General features: G+C 40.9%; 1 protein-coding gene across 1 annotated transcript in view; it reads left to right on the top strand.

Annotated features, from left to right (window-relative positions):
* SHC4 (SHC adaptor protein 4) overlaps positions 1 to 21,611 on the top strand; it is a 127,925-nt gene that overhangs the window by 26,693 nt on the left and 79,621 nt on the right. Inside the window, exon 2 of the mRNA XM_025998674.2 lies at positions 12,623 to 12,693. Within this exon, the coding sequence (XP_025854459.1) occupies positions 12,623 to 12,693 (71 nt within the window). The remainder of the gene's footprint in view (positions 1 to 12,622; positions 12,694 to 21,611) is intronic.

The following is a 21,611-nucleotide window of genomic DNA, read 5'->3' as shown; positions in this document are numbered from 1 at the left end:
TGGAGCCTGCTTCTCCCCCTGCCTGTGTCTCTGCCTCTCTCTCTCTCTCTCTCTCTCTCTCTCTCTTTCTCTCTGTGTGTGTCTCTCATGAGTAAATAAATAAAATCTTAAAAAAATAAAAATAAAAATTTAAAAAAGATGCTTCATATAAATAGAATCACAAAATAAAAAAAATATATATTCAATTCAATCAACCAAAGTATATTTTGAGGGCTCCTGTCTGCCAGGCAGTATTCTAGGTATTGAGGATAGAGCAGTATCAGCTCTTTGCTACTTATAATGGGTTTGGGTGGATGGGTGGAGGAGAGATGCAGTGTAGTATCTTCAGGCCAGAAGTTTTCAGTTCCCTGAGTTCATTTTCATTTTAAATATTGCCCCAGACTATAGCCATCATGGAGCATGGGGCACTTCAGGAGGATAAGCATCATGGGTAAAACTCCTACCTGACCCAGGTACCATGGGGGAATCGCTGTCAGCAGATGCCTCATCCATAGGAGGTACTGATCTGGTAAGCCAGTGTCTAACGTCACTATGTAGTATCTGGTACTTTTGAAAGATGCTGGGCTTGGAGTCTTTCCTAGATCGTAAACTTCTCCAGGCCAGGGAGATAACATGAAATATCACAGCTTGAAGCATAAAGAGACGTGGGTTCTTCTCCATTAACCAGCTCTGTGGCCCTTGAGCAGAACAACAAACCTCTGAGAATCAGTTTTCCTACCTATAAAAGGAGTGTCAGACTCCTACCCAGGGGTATCACAAGGATCAAATGAGATAAAACTTATGAAAATAGTGTAAATCTCTGTGTCCAAGCACGTGGTTGCATAGGATGGCTCTTCTGGCCATGCCCAGCTGCAGAGAGAGCTGTGCGAGTCTCCCCACGCGTGGGTGTCTGGTTATTCCTGGGAGAGGTCATAGCCCTGCAAAAGTTCTCACTGTGCTTTTTGCCACAGGGATGACCTCCAACTGAGTGACTGTGTCTGTGCTCAGGTCTGTAGGCAGAGATGAAACCTCTCTCAGTTCAAAAAAATCCCCGTGTGTAAGGGGTTCTCAATGGGAGTAGGATTGTTGGTATGTGACACGGCATAGCTGCCTCATGTGATACAGATGGTTGTCATGCTTTCCTTGCCCACAGATGGCCAGTACTTTTTTTTCTTTAGACAAATTAGAAGATTTCTTTGGCCAATTGTAGATAGCTCATACCCAAGTCTATTAGAGTGTCATCAGAGTGCCAACCAGATCAAGATCTTTATTGTTTATCTGGGTTTCTGGCACTCAGGACATTCTATTTGCAGGATACTGGATTGCCCACTGCTGTCAAAAAGAAACTTTTCTTCTGAATCAATTTAAAACTCCCCTTATTTAATTCTAAAATTCCCCAGGAGATTACATTTAAGAGGTTATCAGCTCTGCTTGCCTTAGAGGGACTTTAAAACAACAGATGCTTCCTCCATCTGCTGTGGGCAAAGGAGTGTACTTAGTTGGGAAAGAGCATAGGAGATGAGGGTGGCCAAGGGTTGCTGAGCTTTACCCCCTTCACAGCCCTGCTTGGCTTGGGCAGGAACCCTGCCGAGGCAGCTCGTGCTTTTGGAAGAAGTAGCAGAACACGCAACTTACTTTTAGAAGATTTCATCTTTGTAAACATTGAGGACTCGGGGTTGAAGTATCTTGGTTGCCAAGACCCTGAGTGTGAATGAATGAACAATCCCAGATATTCAGGTTTTTGAACCTGGAGCAGGAGAAGGAGCTTTCAGTAGGGTAGATATTTGGATTTTTCAAAATATATTCAATTCAGTCAGCCAAAATGTGTGTGTGTGTGTGTGTGTGTGTGTGTGTGTGTATTTGAAGTATAATCAATCAAAGTGTGTTATTTTGAGGGCTACTGCGTGTCAGGTGGTATTCTAGGTGTTGAAGACGGAGTGGTCTCCACTCTTTGCTGCTACGTTCTAGTTGGAGGGGGAGACAAGCAACAAGCAAACAAATACACAATACTGTCAGCAGTAAGTGCTCTGGAGAAAAACAAACATAAGAGAACAGAGAATGGTAGAGAAAGGGAAGGTGTCAGCTGCTCTGTGTTCTTGGATGCAAGTTTCAAAAGTCCTGCAGGATCACTCTAGGAAAAGTCAGTCTTTGCCAAGACCACTTGTGCCTCTTTCACTGAGGCCTGTCTTCTTGTTGTCTCAATGAACCCCCCCAAAACCTGCTCCCCAATGTTGTTCCTTGTTCCAGGGGAGGGGCCCTGCAGCCCCATCATGTACCTGCTCCGGTTTTCATTAGATTGTTGCTGTACTAAACAGGGAAGAACCTTCCATTCCCTTCTCATATGACACACATACAGACTCAACTCTGGTGCAAGGAGGGCTTTGACCGGCTTCACTTCAGGATTATTTTAACCAGCAACATATCCCTTTAAGAAAGAACACATTACAGATGGTCCAGTTAGGAGGCAGGTTATTTTGAGACTTCCTGAATATCATTTCTTGGCTACTTCATTCAAATAAATCATTTATTGCACTGTAAGAGGTGCTGGTGATAATGATGACTAAGACTCACTCCCTGCCCTTGAGAAGCCCACGGTCCAGCTGCAGGCATAGACATTTAAGAAGATAAATTGCAGCACCACTGGGTGAGTGCAACCTTGGGGTATGTATGATCAACATGCTTTGGGAGCCCAAGGGGAGAGCAATGAACTCTGCCTCAAGAGTGCTGAAGAGGATGTCAAACAACTTTAATGATTTCTGATGCCTCATTTATTTATTCATTATCCATCCATTCGACCATATTTCCTGCATAGTTTAGATCAGGGTCACACGATGCCTTGCAGATAATGTTTGTTTGGCCTGTTATTGTTGCTTGGTAACAGCTTTATTGAGATGTAATCTGCATGCCGTACAATTCACCTGTTTCACGTGTGCAATTCAGTGGTTTTTAGTATATTCACATGGTTGTGCAAATACCTCCAATTTTAGAACATCTTTATCAATCCCAAAGGAAACCCTGGACCTGTTAGCAGTCACATCCCATTCCTCCAAACTTTCCAGCCTTCCTTTCTATCTCTATCAGTTTGACTACTCTGGACATTTCATATACATGAAATCCTGCAACATGTGGTCTTTTGTGATTGCCTTCTTTCACTTAGAATAACGTTTTCAAGATTCCTTTATGTTGTAGTGTGTATCAGTACTTCATTCGTTTTTATTGCTGAAAGGTTTTCCAATGCATCGTGTCCTTTTTATTGATCTATTTATCAGCTGATGGATGCTTGTGCTTGGTGGTTTCTACTTTTTTTTGCCATTATGAATAATGCTGCTATGTACATTTGGGTGCAAGATTTGGTGTGGACACATGTTTTCCATTTTCATGGGTATTTATCTAGGGGTGGACTTGCTATGTCATATGGTAATACTAAGTTTAACTTTTTGGGGGAATTGCCAAGCTGTTTTTCCTAGTGACTGCACCATTTTACATCCCCACACTGTATGAGAGTTCCAGTTTCTCCACATCTCTGCCAACACTTGCTATTTTTGGTCCATTTGTCTGTTAAATGAAGGCCATCTCAGAAGGCATGAAGTGGTTTCTCATTGTCATTTTGTTCTGCATTTCCCTGATGAGTAATGGTATTGAGCATCCTTTTGTGTGCTTAGTGGCCATTTAAATATTTTCTTTGGATAAATATTTATTTAGATCATTTGCCCACTTTAAAAGTAGGTTATTTGGGCAGCCCGGGTCGCTCAGCGGTTTAGCGCTGCCTTCAGCCCAGGCATGATCCTGGAGACCCAGGATCGAGTCCCACATCGGGCTCCCTGCATGGAGCCTGCTTCTCCCTCTGTGTCTCTGTCTCGCTCTCTCTCTCTCTGTGTCTCTCATGAATAAATAAGTAAAATCTTTTTTAAAAAGTAGGTTATTTGTCTTTTTATTATGGAGTTATAAGAGGTTTTTTTTTTAATGTATTCTGGATCCAAGTCCATTATTAGATATATCCTTTGCAAATATTTTCTCCCATTTTGTGAGTGGTTTTTTTCATTTTCTTGGTACTATCCCTTGAAGCACAAAAATATTTAATTTTTATGAAATCCAATTTATCTATTTTTTATTTGCTTGTGATTTTGCTGTTATATCCAAGGTCCTGATTTTTGCATATTTTCTTTTATCATTTTAATTCTCATACATAGGTTTTGGATCCATTTTGAATCCATCCAGTTTATTTCTGCATTATAGTGTAAGATATGGGGTCCAGTTTCATTCTTTTTTAATGTAGATATTCAGTTGCTCTAGCACCATTTGTTAAAAGACTATCCTTTCCCCTTTTGAATTATTTTGGCATCCTTGTCAAAAATCAGTTGACAGTAAACATGAGAACTTATTTCTGGATTCTAATTCCATTCCTTTGATATATGTGTCTATCTTTATGCAAACCACACCTGTTTTGATTGTGTTTTAGGGTAGTACGTTTTGCAATTGGAACATGTGAGTCTTCTAAATTTGTTCTTTTTCAAGATTGTGTTGGCAACTCTGGGCTCATTGAATTTCCGTATGAGTTGTAGGATCAGTTTATCAATTTCTGCAAAAGAAGCCATCTGGGATTTTGACAGGAATTTAGTTGATTCTGTAGATTAATTTTGACAACATAAAATCATTTGATGTATGAAGGTGGATGTCTTTCCATTTATTATGATCTTCTTGAATTTCTTTCAACAATATTTTATAGTTTTAAAAGTATAAACTTTGCATTTATTTAATTTTTTAATAAACATCTTTTTCTTTTTGATTTTGTTACAATGGAATTGCTTTCTTAATTTCACTTTTTGATTGTTTATTGTGACCTATAGGCTTTTGAAATTAGGAAAACTTACAGATAAAGTCTAATTTCTGGCTTCTCTTGAAAAATCAGATCTGGTTTCCCAAATAGCAACAAAGTAGTTGAATGAGTAGGTTCGGTTCTCTTCTTTTAGGCCACTTTGTTCTGAGTGTGTCTTCATCATCTGGCTACTTTCTTATATCTGAATTAATTCAGTCATTAATATCATAATTATTAAGCACTGAATTTTTGACCTTTATGATTGTGCTTTTGGGAGATCTAAGTTAGATGAGATTTAGTTTGGATAAGGGATTAATGTTATCTAAATATTTAATGTGATTATTTTTGTATACACATCTTATCCTTTCTCAAAAGATATTCAAGTCACATCTTATTCATCTCAGGAACATTGGTGAGCTACACTCTACACTGAGGATACAAAGAAGAAATAGACACAATTTTTGCTTAAAAGAGAGATATACACATTGATAAAAAGTGCTATACAGGAAACTAGAGTTTTATAAAAGGTCTGTTAGTAGTCCACAGAGTGTTCAGAGGAAGGCTTAGGAAAGGGAGTGTGGTCAAGACTGTGGGTAAGGAAGGGGGAGAAGAGGAGAGGATTCATGAAAGAAGTGACCTTTGCAGGAGATAGTTGGGAATTTGTCCACCTAACTAAGAAATTTGGAGCTTTTCCTAGGGACTGCTGTTTTCTCTAATGTGTGGTTCTCGGACCACCTGTAGCAAAATCACCTGAATGCTTATTAAAATGCAGTTACTCAGACCTACTGAAGCAGAATCTCTCAAAGCGCAGGAATTTCTTTTTAAAATCTGCTCTTTAAGTTTCTCGGGTGACTTTGAAGTTCTATACATTTGAGAAGCTAATCTGAGGATGGGGGCCCTGTAAAGATTAAGTGTGAATGGAGTAGGATAGGATGGAGTGATATCATGCCGGATATCACTAATCGTTAGCTGCATTGGGAAAGGCAGATTCAGAGGGTGGGACAGCAGAGATTCTGTTGTAGTGGGGGTTATATTCAAAAGTCAGCCACTAAGGTGAAATTCAGGTAGAGAAAAGAATACACTGGGTGATCCCTAAAATCTCCTACATCTGTGTACCTGGACTGTCAAAGGTCAAAATCCCTGTCTTACATTTTTGTCTGTATTAATACGAAGGTCCCCTTTCCCTGGGGCTGTTGAGATCAAGATCTAGTTTGGGGAGTAGGGTTTGGGGCTACAGAGCTGAACAAAAAGATTGATTTCTTGCTTAATACCAGCCAAATTAATATGGTTCATTTTAGGTACATTGAACATGCACACAATGCAGTTGAGAGGCAGAGTGCCCAAATGAGGATTGTAAAAATTGGGGCAGGGTGTGGAGTTGAGGAAAGAAGACAGAGCAGATCCAAGAATTGAGATGGAGCTTGAATTGGCAGGGCTTGGCCCCTGATTGGATGAGGGATTTGAAAGAAAGGAAAGAATTGAGTTTTCTGGCTCATGTAACTAGGTGGATGGTGATCATGTAGCTTGAGATCAGAAATGCAAGTAGAGGAATAGTTTGGGTTTACTGAATTTGAGATGCAATTGGAATGAATATTCATGTGATTATACTGGTCTGTATCATGTGAAAGAACTTGGGTTGAAAATCTCTGTGCCACCAGAACCCAGGTAATAACTGAAGGCATACATGGTAGAGATTGATTATGGGACTGAGGTAGAACTTGGACATCAGAATTTTCTAAGCTTCCCTGGTGATTCTAAGATGCAGTTGGAGTTGAGAACCGATGGTATAGTGTGAGAGAAGGGACCATTGTTTAAAGAAAAGGTAAAAACAAGGAACTAGCAAGGTAGACTAAGAAGGAACAGTCAGAGGATGATGATGAGGAATCAGAGAAAATGCTCTCATGAGAGCCAAGCAGGGAGAGAGGGTCAGAGGAAAGAGAATGAGGTGAGTAGAGGTTAGCAAGGGCAATGTTCTAGGCAGGTGAACCGGAAAAACAGAAACCGTTCACTAGAGAAGACAAGGTAACTGGTTTGCTCAGGCAGTTTCAGGAGAGTTCTGAGGCTAGAACTACTACAGTGAGCTGAGGCATGAATAGAAAGAAAGGAAGTGGAGACAATGTCTCAAGATTATGAAGAGAATGTCCTCCCTCCAACTCCCCTTTCTTAGTGAGAAAGACTAGAAGTTATCTAAAGGGAGCAGAAAAATCCTGCAGTGTCTTTGGGCCACATTGATGGCCTCTACTATTGTCAAACATTTATTGCATGAGGGTCAGACCCTTGTCATATCACACTTCATCATACACTGTTCTTCAGTGTTCTGATAGTTTCAAAGTGTCATTCTTCCCTGTCTTATCACATGCAGGGCCTATGCCTGAAACCTTCTTATGAATGATAGTCGCCTATACTCCTAGCACAGGGGCAGGGACAGTCTAAGAAAGAAATACTGTATGCCACAGAAAAAAAGAGATTTAATCCTGCTTAATAATGAATGAACTGTGCTTCCTAGAGGTTAAGGTAGGCTTTATTTAACTTTTAAACTCTATAACAATACTACCTATTTATTAAGAAAAAATAAACAGTATAAAAGTATAAAGTAAAAAGTAAAACCTGCCTCTCTCCCATTCCCAGTAGTAACCAGTGTTACCTTTGGTATCAATTTCTTTATTTTTAAAAATATTTTATTTATTAATTCATGAGAGACACACAGGGAGAGACAGAGGGAGAATCCAGCTCCCTAAGGGAAACCTGATATGGGACTCAATCCCAGGACCCTGGGATCACGACCTGAGCCAAAGGCAGACGCTCAACCACTGAGACACCCAAGTGTCCCTTTTACCAGTTTCTTATGTGTCCTTCAGACATTCTTTCTGAGGATATAAGAATATATATCCTTTTCCTTAGGTAATATGGTCAAAGTCATCATTCTATAAAAGAGTCGGTATGAGCAATTCTGATAAACTAGCTATCATTCCTCCTCTCTGAAAACCCTAGTAATTTCTTCAAAGCCCAAGACACACACAGCTATGAATAGGCTGTTCACCTCTCCCTGGGAGCAAGTGGTTGAAGCTCAGACAGTACAAAAATATTATTGCTGCCTTGGGGCGTGAAGAGAGAGCTTGAGCTAGGAGTTAGGTAAGCTGTCTGTCAGGTGCTGAATAGGAAGTTTGTCTGAGCACTGCTAAGCTCCACTACTTTCTCACCACCCTTGTATGCCTCTAATAAAGGTCTTCCGTGTCCTCTCAGGGTCAGGAATTAGGGAGTGTCTTCTGTTTCATGTGCCACCCCCTGTAGTTCTCAGAAGAAGCTTGATTCATTCTGCTCTCACAGCTGTGGCCCCTGGGCTCATCTCACTGCTACCCACTTCAGTAGACCAAAGGAAGGGTCAGTGGGATCCAGTTCAGTGACCCTTTCTGTTTTTTCTTTTCCTGTTATACAAGACTTCCACATAGAGTCCCAGAAATGGGCTACAGGCTCTGGGATAAACCCTGATTCAGTCTCACTGAATAAATGAAACTGAGCCAGGCGTTTCCCTTTAATAGACCTTAATGCTTCCACCTACTAAATGGAATTAACAATAATGACTAAACTCATAGAAAGAAAAGATAAATAATCTCTTTCATGATTCTCTTATCCTTATGAGGCTGGGTTTCTTTTCTTTCCTTTCCTTTCCTTTTTCTTTTTCCTTCTTCTTTTTTTATTTTTTATTTTTTTTTATTTATTTTTTTTTTTTCCTTCTTCTTTTTTTAAAATGTAGGCCCCATGCCCAGCGTGGATCCTAACATGGGGCTTGAACTCATGACCAGGAGATAGAGACCTGAGCTGAGATCAAGGGTTGGATGCTTAATGACTAAGCCACCCAAGTGTCCCTGAGGCTGGGTTTCTTAAGAACAGAGACCATATCTTGTTCAGATCCACATTTAATAAATGAGTGGGAGGTATTATCATTCCCATTTGTACCTAAATCAATAAACCAAATGTCTCCTTTCTCAGGACCTGACATTCAACCACTATCTGCTTATGTTGTCATCAGGTACCTAAACAAACAAGTGGACAGATTGTTTTTATGCACTGCCCTCTTCCTGCTTCCTCATAGCAATGGTTTCTGAGTGAAATGGACTATGTGAGTTAATGGGAAGACCAAGTCCATTCTGGGCTTTAGGATACTTGTGAAATATCAGGCACTGAGTCCCTCCTATCATTTTGCTCAGAGTGGCTTTCTCAACACAGGCCTGCTGTGGAAGGGGAAATGTACTCATTGTCATATCACCTCAGGCATGACTCACATTTCTTCAGAAACTTCAGTTTATCACAGTGAGGCTGACAGAAGGTGTCACCTTGTGTCATTGCCGACAGTCAAGTATATGGAGCAAAGTAGAGGTTTCGGTGAAGCAAAGGGGATTGGAAGCAATGCCTGGATCTGTCTTAGAAGGAAACAGAGGAGGTGGTTTTTGCCACGAAGTGTGATTAAGAACAAAGCCTTGGGAGAGTCTCTCTCTCTCTCCCTGTTATCTGTCTCCCCACGAAAAACCCCTTTCCTCACTAATAAGCCACATCCCACCATTGGTGATTCATGTCACTGGACTGAGAATCACCCTCACTGTGACACTCTCCCTCACATGGATGTTGAGCCTCATTGGCCTTGGAGCATCTCTATCCAACTGACTCTGTTTGCCTTCTTTCCCATTCCTATCAGATACACAGCCTGCTCTCCCTTCCTGTTAAATTCCCCACCATCAACTTTATCATCCTGGGCTCTCCTTTATCATCCTGGGCTTTCCTCCACCCACTGCCGCTGGACCGCCCGAGGAGGAGGGCACACTCTCCCCCGCCTCCCACTTAACTACAAAACCTCTTCCATGTAAGTCATTTGTTGCCAATCTCTAAGATGGGGACAAATGAAAATCAGAGGAAATGGCAGAGAAATCCAGAAGTCTCCCAAAGGTATCAGCCTAGTTTATAGTTCCTGAGTCTCCTTCTGAGTCCTCTTTTCTCCTGTATGCCTCATTTATCCCCCGGGATGAGAGACCAGTCAAACCTTCACATCCCTCCATCTCTTCTCTCCCTCTGCTCATTTTATTTTATTTTATTTTTTCCCTCTGCTCATTTTAAAGACACTGCTGGAGTTGAACAATAGAAGCTTTTTTTCATTCTTCCAACTAGTATTTATTGAGTATCAATCTGTCCTAGGCACTGTCCCAGGTGCTGGGAATACAATGCTGATAAGTGTTTATAGTCAAGGGAATAAAGACAAGAGTAAACAAGCAAGCTAACAAGCAAACCCGATAATCAGTGGCATGAAGGTGACAGGTGAGGCCTGTAATGAAGGGTGACAGAAAAGGGCTTCTGGAGCAGTGATATATAAGTTAAAACCTAAAGGATGAGAAGGAGTCAGTCCTGGAAAGAGATGAGGGAAGAGCAGGGGAGAAGGGGAAAGGGAAAACAGCAAGTGCAAAGGCCCTGTGTTTGGAAAGAGTTGAATATACTTGAGGAACAGAAAGAAGGCCAGTGCGGCAGTGACATGTATGGGGGAGAATGACACAGATGAAATTGTGGGGGGAAGCAGAGGCCAGGAAACATAGGGTCTGGGGGCTTATAGTAACACATCTGTCTTGATAATAAATGCCGGGGGTTTTAAGCAATGGGGGGACATGATCTGATGTGTATTTTTGAAAAATCACTCTGGTGGAAAGTGTAGGTGGAAAAACATAGGTGTTTGTTTATATTTTCAAAAAATATGTCTTGGGCTGGTTACTAAAACCTCATCTTAACTTGATGATTTATAGCTGAAGGGAAAGATGACACCCACCTTTGTACTGACCAAACCTCCTGTGGGAATTGAACATGTAGCCACGACCTGTATCCCAACTGTGTGGGGAGTTCATTCTTTCCAGGGTGAGGGGTGCAGGAAACAGGGGAGCAGGAGCCACATTCTGAAATGGGAGAAGATACTGAAAGGCAGGAGGAGCTAGAGCAGCCAGTGAGGGTATGAAAACAATCTTTTTAACATACCTCAACATGGAGCTTGGACCCTTGGGACCTCCTGTCCTGATAGTTTCTGAGAGTTCTGAGTTTCCACCATATCCCCCAAATCCAGACTTCCATTCCTAGTAAGTCTGGAACTCTCTAGACATCACCCACTTTCCCAGTGTTCAAGCTTTGGGGAGTTAAGTGTGATTGGGATGGTATAAAATGTTCAAAAAGTTTTTTGTGTGTCAATACTCGAGACCCAAGAGGAGTTGACAAAGGCATCTGGCTGAGAATCGCCAGGTGAGTGTCCTGGCCAGTGTGCCCTCCCACTAGGCTCTAGGCAACATTTGGTAGGCTGACTTGCTGATAGGATGCTAAATCTACAGAATTTGCTCAGAAATACTATAAGAAATATCTGAGGAGGCATCCCCTGGATCCTGCCATCTTTCCACGGCGCTTTTGCCATTTCCAAGCAGAGGGAGGCTGGAAGACTTCCAAGGAAAGCTACACAGGAAGGCATATAATTTCCAAGGAACTGACAGATCACTTTCAATCAGTCTGCTTGGCTCTCATAACATTTCCGAGCTCATTCTCCGAGAAACACTCTCCCTTGTCAGCTAAGGCTCTGCTAAGAGGATTTACTCCCACGGCCTCACTTGGCAAAGCTACACAGAAGACTACTAAGTCTGCATCCATCCCTAGGCTTAATTCTTCTCCACCATTCCAGAATCCAATTTTCAACTGCAGGCTTATCATTTCCTGGATACCCCACCAATGTCTTTCAGTCAATGGGTCCCAAACCAACCCATCATCTTTCCCTCTCCTGGTTTTCCTGTTTCTGTTCATGGAATCACTGTTCCCTCTGCTACGCTGGCTGGAAACATCTGAGTCATCCTTGACTCATCCTTGTCTCCCATTCTCTAGATCAAATCAACTGCCGAATCATGTAGTATCTGTTTCCGTGATGTCACTTGAATTTGTCCCCTCCTTCCTATTGCCACCATCTCTCCTTGGTGGCTCTCGTTACTTCTCCCTCCACAGGGACTCCTCACCTTTCCCCTCACTAACAACCTACTTCCATACTGCTGCCAACATATAGCTTCTCACGCACAGACTGACCACATCGCTCTTGTCCCCGTGGTTCTCACTGCTGTCGCCTTAAATATAAACTGTCTTTTAGCTTATAAGGCACAATTCCTTTTCAAATACTCTGTGTTTAAGGTAAATTTACTAATTCCTGCTGTAAGACATGACTCTTTTCTCCTTTCTTTTGAACTCTCTTAGTAAATGATCTTGTGAAAAAGTAATGTCTTATATTGCTGAATTCTGTATTTATGCGGTTGTATGCTTGTTTTATCTCTTTAGAGGCTTCACGGTTCCTGTATTATTTGCCTCACATAACAATTGAGTACATGCATGTACCTGGCGCTGTTCTAAGAGCTTCACCCATGTGAAAATATTTAACTCTCAAAACAATTCTAATTGTATCCCCCATGTTACCAGGGACAAAACTGAAGTGCAGAGAAGTTGAGGAATTTGCTGAAGTTCCATAACAAATAAGTGGCAGAGCCAGGATTCACATTCACACAGTCCAGCACCAGAGCCCAGGCTCTTAACCAATGAACTTACATCATCTCTGTTACCTGTATCATAGTTTGGATTTAGTTGGTGTTTTATAAAGAGCTGAGGCTGAAGCCACATGTCCATTAATGGTTAGAAATATCAATGGTAGGCTGAGCATGCCAGTGTAAATTGATATCAGAAGCTGGCTTAAGGTGTTTCCCAGGAAATCACTCTAAAGATGAGAAACATCATTGTGCTATTTTCTTCCTAACTATTCTTTTTTTTTCCTTATTCCAGTACATGGGCTGTATTGAAGTACTGCAATCAATGAGGTCACTGGATTTTGGAATGAGAACCCAAGTTACGAGGTAAGAGAACAAAAAAGTGAGTGGCTTTGAGAACCACAGTTTACAGTCAGAATAGTTTCTCCCTGTGGGAATTTCTTGCAAGCCTTCAAAGTCACCATGGGCTTTTATTTATGGCTGGAAGGTAGGACATAGCTCAATGACCTAGGATGAGTGGCTCATCATGTGAAAGATTCCCCAGTGTGTGGTGGAGCATCTGTATTCCATGTAAAAACTGATAAGATGATGTAGTCATAGAAATAGCTGATTTTATGGGTACCAAAAGTATTTAAGTGTATTCTTGGCCATTAAACATTAGAGAATCTCAGACCTTTTGAACTAAGTAGCTGAAAAGAAGAGCAGGGAAGAGCTTTCTGTATCACGTTCTCCCCATTTACAAGACATGAGAACCTGAGTCTTCCTCCTTTATGTACAGAGAGCTATATGGAAGAGTTGAACCAGGGGAGCCTTACCCTGCATAGGGGAAGAACCATGTACTACTGTACACAGAGCATAAGTCAGAAGCAGACGTATAAGGCATGGGGTCTGAAGGTCAAGTTCAAGGCAAGAATGGAAAGAGGAACAAAGAAGTGCCGAGACTGGTACCTGGGAGAATTGTGAGGTGAGGGGATAAGGTGAGAGGACTGGGTTGATGTGAGTGATTCAGGATGAAGCCTCAGGCATCTGTTCTACATGGTGCCACTGTGTGTCTCAGGGACAAGCCACCGTGCCCATCTGCATCTGTGGTTGCACGCTACCCTTTCTAAAGGTGAATGTTCTCATTATGAAGACAGGAAAACACTTCTTAATTCTCATCCCATGAAATTATAGGTGTAGGAAAAGTGTCATGTGGTTCAAAGTTTTGGGAAAAGGAATAATATTGCTCTCTAAGAGAGTGTAGTATACAAGATAATATTAAAAACCCTGAGAAGTGCTGTGCAGGAGTTTAAAGAATTCTATCTCAAGATTGTCTAACTTATTTGGCTCCAGAGTCCTTTTTTCGTGTAAGGTAAATGAACATCTCACATATCCCTAGGGCTCCATGAAATGCACTTTAGGAAGTGCTATTTTGGACTCACTATGATGCATTTTAATCTGTCTTCCCAAATTTCTCACTGACCCTCAGTATTCCCTATGGTGCCACATAGATGAAATTTAATTCTACTTTTGTACTTTTGGTGGCCACCTTAGTTCTTGGCACATGGAGAGGCTCAATGGAGATTTATGGAATAAAAATATGGTTCCATCTGGCTACCTCCCAGGATTTGGAGGTAGCTGCATTTCTTCTCCTCTGAGTTTTCTCTTTCTCATTCTCAGATCCTTCACCTATTCTGCAAGTGACCTGGTATTTAGATGACTTCCTCTGCTAGTATTCCTACTTTGGATATGTCCAGGCTTTATTTTCATCCTAACGATCCTTAACCTGGAGAAAAACCTTTCTCCCAATCCTGAACAGATTACAGATGAAAAAAAGAAAGTAGCTACCCCGGGTACCTGGAATGGAGGCACAGGGCAAAGAAATGCCCATTTTCCTTACCAGAGGATGACTGATTTTTTTTCATTCATCTATTCATTTTCTTTCATTCAAATATTTATGGAGTGCCGATTAAGTGTCTGAAACTGTACTAGAATTAAGGATGCAGAAGTTTCTGTGACCTCATGGAGTTTATGTTCTAGCTGGAGAAGCAAGACTATATAGCAAGGAAACAAATAAATATGCAATATAGGTTCATGTAGTAATAAGTGCCATTACTGTAATAATAAAGCAGGGTAAGAGAGTAGAGATGGGGGGCTTTTATTTTTTAATTTTTAATATATTTTTGTATAGTTGACACACAGTGTTAAACGTTAGTTTCATAGTGATTCAACAGTACTTTATGCTGTACTCACCACAAGTGCAGCTACCATCTGTCTAGGGGCTGGGCTTTTAAATTTTATTTTCTAGCTATAAAAATACTGTGTGGTTACTTAGAACATTTGGAAAATACAGAAAAGTATGAAAAAAGAAAATCATTCATAATCTCACTTAAGGTTATGTCTACTAACATTTTGTATTTTGGAATACCTTTCCAGTCCTTTTTCCATATATGAACTTTAAATGATTTTTATAAAAAATCTGGGAAATAGTTGATATTATTTCTACCATCCTGAGCATTTCCCTGTTGCTAAATATTCACAACCATTATTTATTATAATAAAGTATGCATAACATAAAACTTACCATCTTAACCATTTTTTAAAATCTTTAATTTATTTACGAGAGACAGAGGGAGAAGCAGGCTCCCCGCAAAGCAGGGACCCCCATGTGGGATCCCAGGGTCCTGGGATCACAGCCTGAGCTTTGCAAAGGCAGATGCTTAATCGGCTGAGCCATCGACTGAGGACCCCATCTTAACCATTTTTAAGTGTACTGTTCAGTAGCATTAAGTACATTCGTGTTATTGTGCAACTATTACTACCATCCATCTCCGAACTTTTTCACCTTTCCAGATTGAAACTCTGTACTCATCAAATCATAACTCCTCATTCTCTCCTCCCCTAGCCCATGGCAACCACCATTCTATTTTCTGTGTCTATAAATTTGACTAGCCTGAGTACCTTATGTAAGTAGAATTATCCAGTATTTGTCCCTTTGTGACTGATTTATTTCATTTCACGCAATGTCTTCAAGGCACACAATATAACTTTTGAAAGCATTTGGTGTGTATTGCTAAATTGTTCCGCAGAACTGACTATTTGATATTCTTGCCTCTCAACCATGTAGTATCTATTTTTAGTATCGATTATTTAAATCTTTGTGAACTTGTAAGGCTATATTTTCATATTGTTTAGTAAATGGTAAAAGATTATTTTTTTTATGCCATGAAGATTCAGTCTGTAACTAATGTACACACCCAAGGGAAGGTGCCTGGCATAGTATCTAGACGTTATTCCTCATAGACGTGTGCATGTGTGATTCAGGCATGGCACATTGTGCTCTGGGCAGATTTGTGAAGCTCAAGAGTGGTTCACTTTTTCTAAAACCTTTAATTCCTACCCTACTTCCCAAATACTTACTTTTCTTTGTCCTCTTTATTTCATTTTCCTTTCTTCTCTCAACTTAAAAAAAAATTTTATTTATTCATTTGACAGAGAGAAAGCACAAGCAAGGAGAGCACCAGGTAGAAGGAGATGGAGAAGGGGAAAGAGAAGCAGGCTCCCCGCTGAGCAGGGAGCTTGACATGGGGCTTAATCCCAGCACCCTGGGATCATGACCCAAGTCAAAGGCAGATACTTAACTAACTGAGCCACCCACCCCTCTTCTCTCCGCTTATATGTATTTCGACATTTGGCCACTTTTCAAGTTGCTTTGTTACCAATAGTCTTGGATGGATGTTATCATTAAAACGTTAGGGGCGCCTGGGTGGCTCAGATGGTTGAGCGTCTGCTTTTGGCTCGGGTCATGATCCCTGAGTCCTGGGATTGAGTCCTGCATCGGGCATCCCACAGAGAGCCTGCTTCTCCTCCTTCTCTCTCTGCCTCTCCCTCAGCTCATGCTCTCTTTCTCAAAAAAATAAATAAAAATCTTTTTAAAAAATTAGGTTTAATCAGTTTTCAAGTTATTTTAAATTTAAAGTCCACATATTCACAAAGTTTCATTTAACTCATAATCCTACTTAATCCAAGAAGAAGGATTTCATTGGACCAGTTAGAATTCCAAACGAAAGAACTTTATTTTGTGCAACCTCAGCTATCTCCCCACGTTTATCGTCAAATGTAAATGTTGATTTACAATCATCAGGTGTGAATGTTGATAAGCTAGTGTATCTAATTGCCACTATAGATACAAACGATGATATTTCAGGCTGATATCCCACCCAGGATAAGTGGCCTTACCATCTCTAAATTAGTGAATACATTATTTTAGACAACCAGGAGGCAGCAACAGGAAATTCCTGATGTTCGAGGAGGAGCCATGATTAAGATATAGCAGGTGGGTCAGCATTTGAAACAGAGAAGAAAGGTAGAGTAGAATTCTTGTCTTCATGACAGACTTTTCTGCCATTGTTTGAGGACTGAATCCACAGGACTTCTAGAACACAGAGAGTACTCAAATAGAGCAGAGAAAAAAAGAAAAGGACAAGAGGCCATTCACTTTCTCAGCAGTTCCCTGGATCATACCCCTTTCAAAGCTTCAATCACATCCCTTCACCTTGACTCCAGATTTAGTTCCCAAAGGAGCCCTGTGGGTGGCTTCTACTGTTGTTCCTCAATAATTCTCACCCAGACATTTATCCTCTTGACTGATTTAGGACCAGATCTCAGTTTTGAGTAACCAGGTATTCATGCAAAAGGGCGAAGGAGGAAGTTTTCCTGATAGAAAAGAGAAACAGGATCATTACGACAACAAAGGCTCACAGCTATAGCAGACATCAAAATGCCTAGAAAACAGTATCAAGAGGAAATAAGAGAAAGGGAAAGCGAAAATCATGTTAAGAATGATATAGTCATTTGTGCTTTCTCTCTTTTTTAAAGATTTTCTTTATTTATTCATGAAAGACACAGAAGGAGAGGCAGAGACACAGGCAGAGGGAGAAGCAGGCTCCCTATGGGGAGGCCATAGGGGAACCTGATACAGGACTCGATCCCCGGATCACAGCCTGAGCCGAAGGCAGATGCTCAACTACTGAGCCACCCAGGCATCCCCATTTGTTCTCTTCTAAAAGAGTTTCTATCCTGGTTTTTAAAACAAAGCTAAAGAAAACAAAACACTCATTTGATCTAATTCAGGGCGCGCACACATATACACTCACACAAAATAAGTCAGGTCATTGAAGCCTTAAACCTGTTTTCCCTCCTTTGAGTAAGTATGATGTGGACATCATGCAAAGAAGAAAAAACATTCCTTCTGCCCCTAAAGAGGCCTCCCTTCTTTGCTTCTAGGTAGGAACCTGCCTCAGATACCGAAGGAAAGATAAACAACATTTCAGGATGAACCCAATAAGTGGAGCTGGTGGGACAGGGCTTGACTTTCAACCCTAAAGAACAGAACTTCATGGGAAATTCTCGAGGGGATATTTAGTTCATCACATTTATCACAAGGCATCATTTACTTCAAGGGGCAGGGCACACTGCTGGTGGAGAGACCTCAAGATCATTTTCCTGCTACTCTGTCCTCTTCCTGTATTTATTGTCTTATGTTTGTAACTCATCTTTGGTAATAAAATCAGTCAGGCTAAGCACCAGACACCCAGCACAGGATCTGCCCACACCAGGCTCCGGGACAGCTGGGAAGCAGCAGCTGGCAATGGGTTTGCTTCATTCTTGTGATTGCCATCTCTGGAGGTCTATGAAGGAAACATGGGGAGCCATTAGACAATGGGTGGTAAATGCTCCCTTTTTAGGGTCCTGGTTTAAGATTAATTTCCTCTAGCTGATTGTAAGGGGCTGCACATGATGGATTAATTTATCTATCCCATTCCACTCTATTCCATGGGGAAGAAAAACCTTGAGTACTGTTGTTTTTGAACTGCTGCTATCAACACTAAGCAGGCTATTTGTGTGATTTGGTACTAGGTAAAGCAATGAGGAAGCAGAGATCATAACTCAGAGGATATTGTAATTGGACTAATTTCCTGTTTGAAACGTTACTGCTAATGAACAGTGATTCTGCAAATTTAATTCACTATCTTGAAATTTTGATTCTTTGGCTTCAGCAGGACGTTAAAGGCAGTTCTTTGGAGACAAATGCATACTGTGTGTGTGTGCATGTGTGTTAACAACCATTTGATGCAAAGCAGATCCACGATGCAGCTGAACATTTACATAAAGGCCTGTGTTTGTGGTTTCTAAGGCATGTGAATATGAGGAGGGAAAGTATTCTGTAGAGGTCAAATATCTGTATGTTTGGTGGCTAAATGAAGAGATTTGTTTGAAAATAGGCAGGCATTTATCTAAATGTCCTGAGGATTATAGGAAGGGAATTGATTGCAGCTCTCCATGGATAAACGTTGTGTACCTCTGCATAGAACTTGGAGTCACTGGGGCACGTGGGTGGCACAGTTGGTTAAGTGTCTGTGTCTTGGTTTCTGCTCAGGTCCTGATCTCAGGGTTGTGGGATTGAGGCCCAACTCGGGCTCTGCACTCAGTGAGGAGTCTGCTAAAGTTTTTCTCTCTCCCTCTGCCCCCCATCCCCAACTGTCTCTCTCTTTCTCTCTCAAAACAAATAAATACATCTTTAAAAAAAACCCTGAGTAACTGTACTGAATCCAGTGTGTGGGTTCTTTGTTGACTTTTGAGGAGACCATTGGAGTTAATAGGATTGTAGCCTACATGGCATGCAAAATAAGGACTGCCCGATGTGGGTATACAAGACTGAGCCTATGCAAGGGAATGCTCCTCATTGAAGAAATTTACTGAGGAGAGTGATAAGGAGAAAAAATTGAAAGTTTTTAAGTTCTAGTTTATGGTGGTCATGCTAAGGATTGAAAACAAGCACTCTGGCTGAGATGGAATATATATGGTTAGATAAAACAAGTGCCATTGCTCAGGGGTCAGGAAAGAATATTAAGACTCCAGTAAGCGTCCAGTGTCCCAGGGTCAAGGTTTATAGCCTTTATCAGCTGGTGAGAACAGTTAAAATAAACTGAACAAATATTATTTTTTTTAAGATTTTATTTATTTTTTCATGAGAGACACAGAGAGAGGAAGAGAGAGGCAGAGACATAGGCAGAGGGAGAAGCAGGCTCCATGCAGGGAGCCTGATACAGGACTCTATCCTGGGACTCCGGGATCATGACGTGGGCTGAAGGCAGACGCTCAACTGCTGAGCCACCCAGGGGTCCCACTGTCAAATATTCTTAGGCAAGCACTGATTTAAGTGGAAGTGTAAAGGTGTAAATGTCAGGAAGCTCTTGCTGGAGGTTTTGGGCCCTGTGCACGCACGTGTGTGTGTGTGTGTGTATGTGTGTGTACAATGACTGTCTCTTCTGGTCTCAAGTTTCATGGTTCCCCAGTTCCACACAGCCTATTTAGGACTGAGATCTCATTTCTCAGATATCTGAGATGAAATAGTCAATTAAATTCCTTTTAGAAGACTCCAAAGATCTAGTAATTAAAAAAATGCATTGGGAAGGGTTCTGATAGCATGACAGAGTAAAATGAAGGGAGAGAGGGTAGACCGTCGATGGTACTGTTTGGTTCAGTCATTAATACAATGTCTTTCACATAGAGGTACACAGTTACTATTTGAATGAACAGGTGTAAGGCAACCCACAGAATAAGAAAAATATTTTCAAATCGTATATTTGGTAAAGGATTAATATCCAGTACATATAAAGAACTTATACAACTCAACAACAACAACAAAAAAACCAAACAGCTCTATAAAAAACTGGGCAAAGGACTTATATAGACATTTCTCAAAAGAAAACATTTAACTGGGCAATAAACAATAAATACATGAAAAGATGCTCAATGTCACTAATCATGGGGGAAATGCAAATCAAAACCACAATGAGATTGCACTTCACACTCCTTAGAATGACCATTATTTAAAACACCCATACACAAATTCAAAAAACAGAAAATAATGAATGTTAGCAGGGCATGGAGAAATTAGGAACCCTTATGCATTCTTGGCGGCAATGTAAAATGGTGCAGCCACTATGGAAAACAGTATAGGAGTTTCTCAAAAAATTAAAAATAGAATTACTGTATGATCCAGCAATTCCATTCCTGGGTATAGTTCTAAATGAATTGAAAATGACGGTTCAAACATATTTGTACATCCATGTTCAGAGCAGTATTATTCACAATATGCAAAAGGTGGAAGCAACCCAAGTATCCACTGATGGACAAATAAATAAATGTGAGATACACACACACACACACACACACACACACACACACACACACACACGAATATTAGCTTAAAAAAAGAAAGTGGGCAGCCCTGGTGGCACAGCGGTTTAGCGCCGCCTGCAGCCCAGGGCGTGATCCTGGAGACCTGGATCGAGTCCCACGTCAGGCTCTCTGTATGATGCCTGCTTCTCCCTCTGCCTGTGTCTCTGCCTCTCTCTCTCTCTGTCTCTCACGAGTAAATAAATAAAATCTTAAAAAAAAAAGAAGAAGAAAGTCCTGCCAATTGTGACAACATCCATGAACCTGGAAGGCATTATGCTAAGTGAAATAAGCCAGAGAAGACAAATACTGCATTGTATCACTTATATATGGAATCTTAAAAAAAAAAAAAAAGTGGAACAACAACAAAGAGTCCAACTTTAGAAGCAGGGTAGAATGGTGCTGGTAGTTGCCAGGAGTTGCAGGTTGGGGGAAATGTGGAGATGTTGGTAAAAGGGTACCAACTTTTAGTTTTAAGGTAATCAAGGTCTGAGGATCTAATGCAGAGCATGGTGACTATAACTGATAATGCTGCGTTGTATAATTGAAATTTGCTGAATTAGATCTTAAATATTTTCACACACACAGACACACACAAAAGTTAAATATGGGAGGTGATGGATGTGTTAATTCACTTGATTGTGAGAGTCCTTCCATAATGGATATGTATATCAAATGATCACATTGCACACTTTAAAAATATTACAATTTTATTTGTCAATGATACCTCAATAAAGTCGAGAAAAAAAGTAAGGAAATTGGTACACACTACCACATGGATGAGCCTTGTCTTAATCTGTTTGGGCTGCTGTAACAAGATGCCACAGACTGGGTAGTTTATAAAAAACAGATATTTATTTTTCACGGTTCTAGAGTCTGGATGTCTGAGATCAAGGGACAGCATGGTTGGGTGAGAGCCCTTTTCTGAATCACAGACTTAACTGTATTGCTAAAGGGGCTGGGGAGCTCTGTGATATCTCTTTTGTAAGAGTATTAATATCATTTATGAGGGCTCCATCCTTATGACATAATTACCTCCCAGAGACCCCACCTACTACTAC

Source organism: Vulpes vulpes, chromosome 15 (assembly GCF_048418805.1).
Source record: "Vulpes vulpes isolate BD-2025 chromosome 15, VulVul3, whole genome shotgun sequence".
NCBI classification, from domain to species: domain Eukaryota; kingdom Metazoa; phylum Chordata; class Mammalia; order Carnivora; family Canidae; genus Vulpes; species Vulpes vulpes.
Note: the sequence above shows the minus strand (reverse complement) of the source record. Positions and strands in the feature narration are given on the sequence as shown.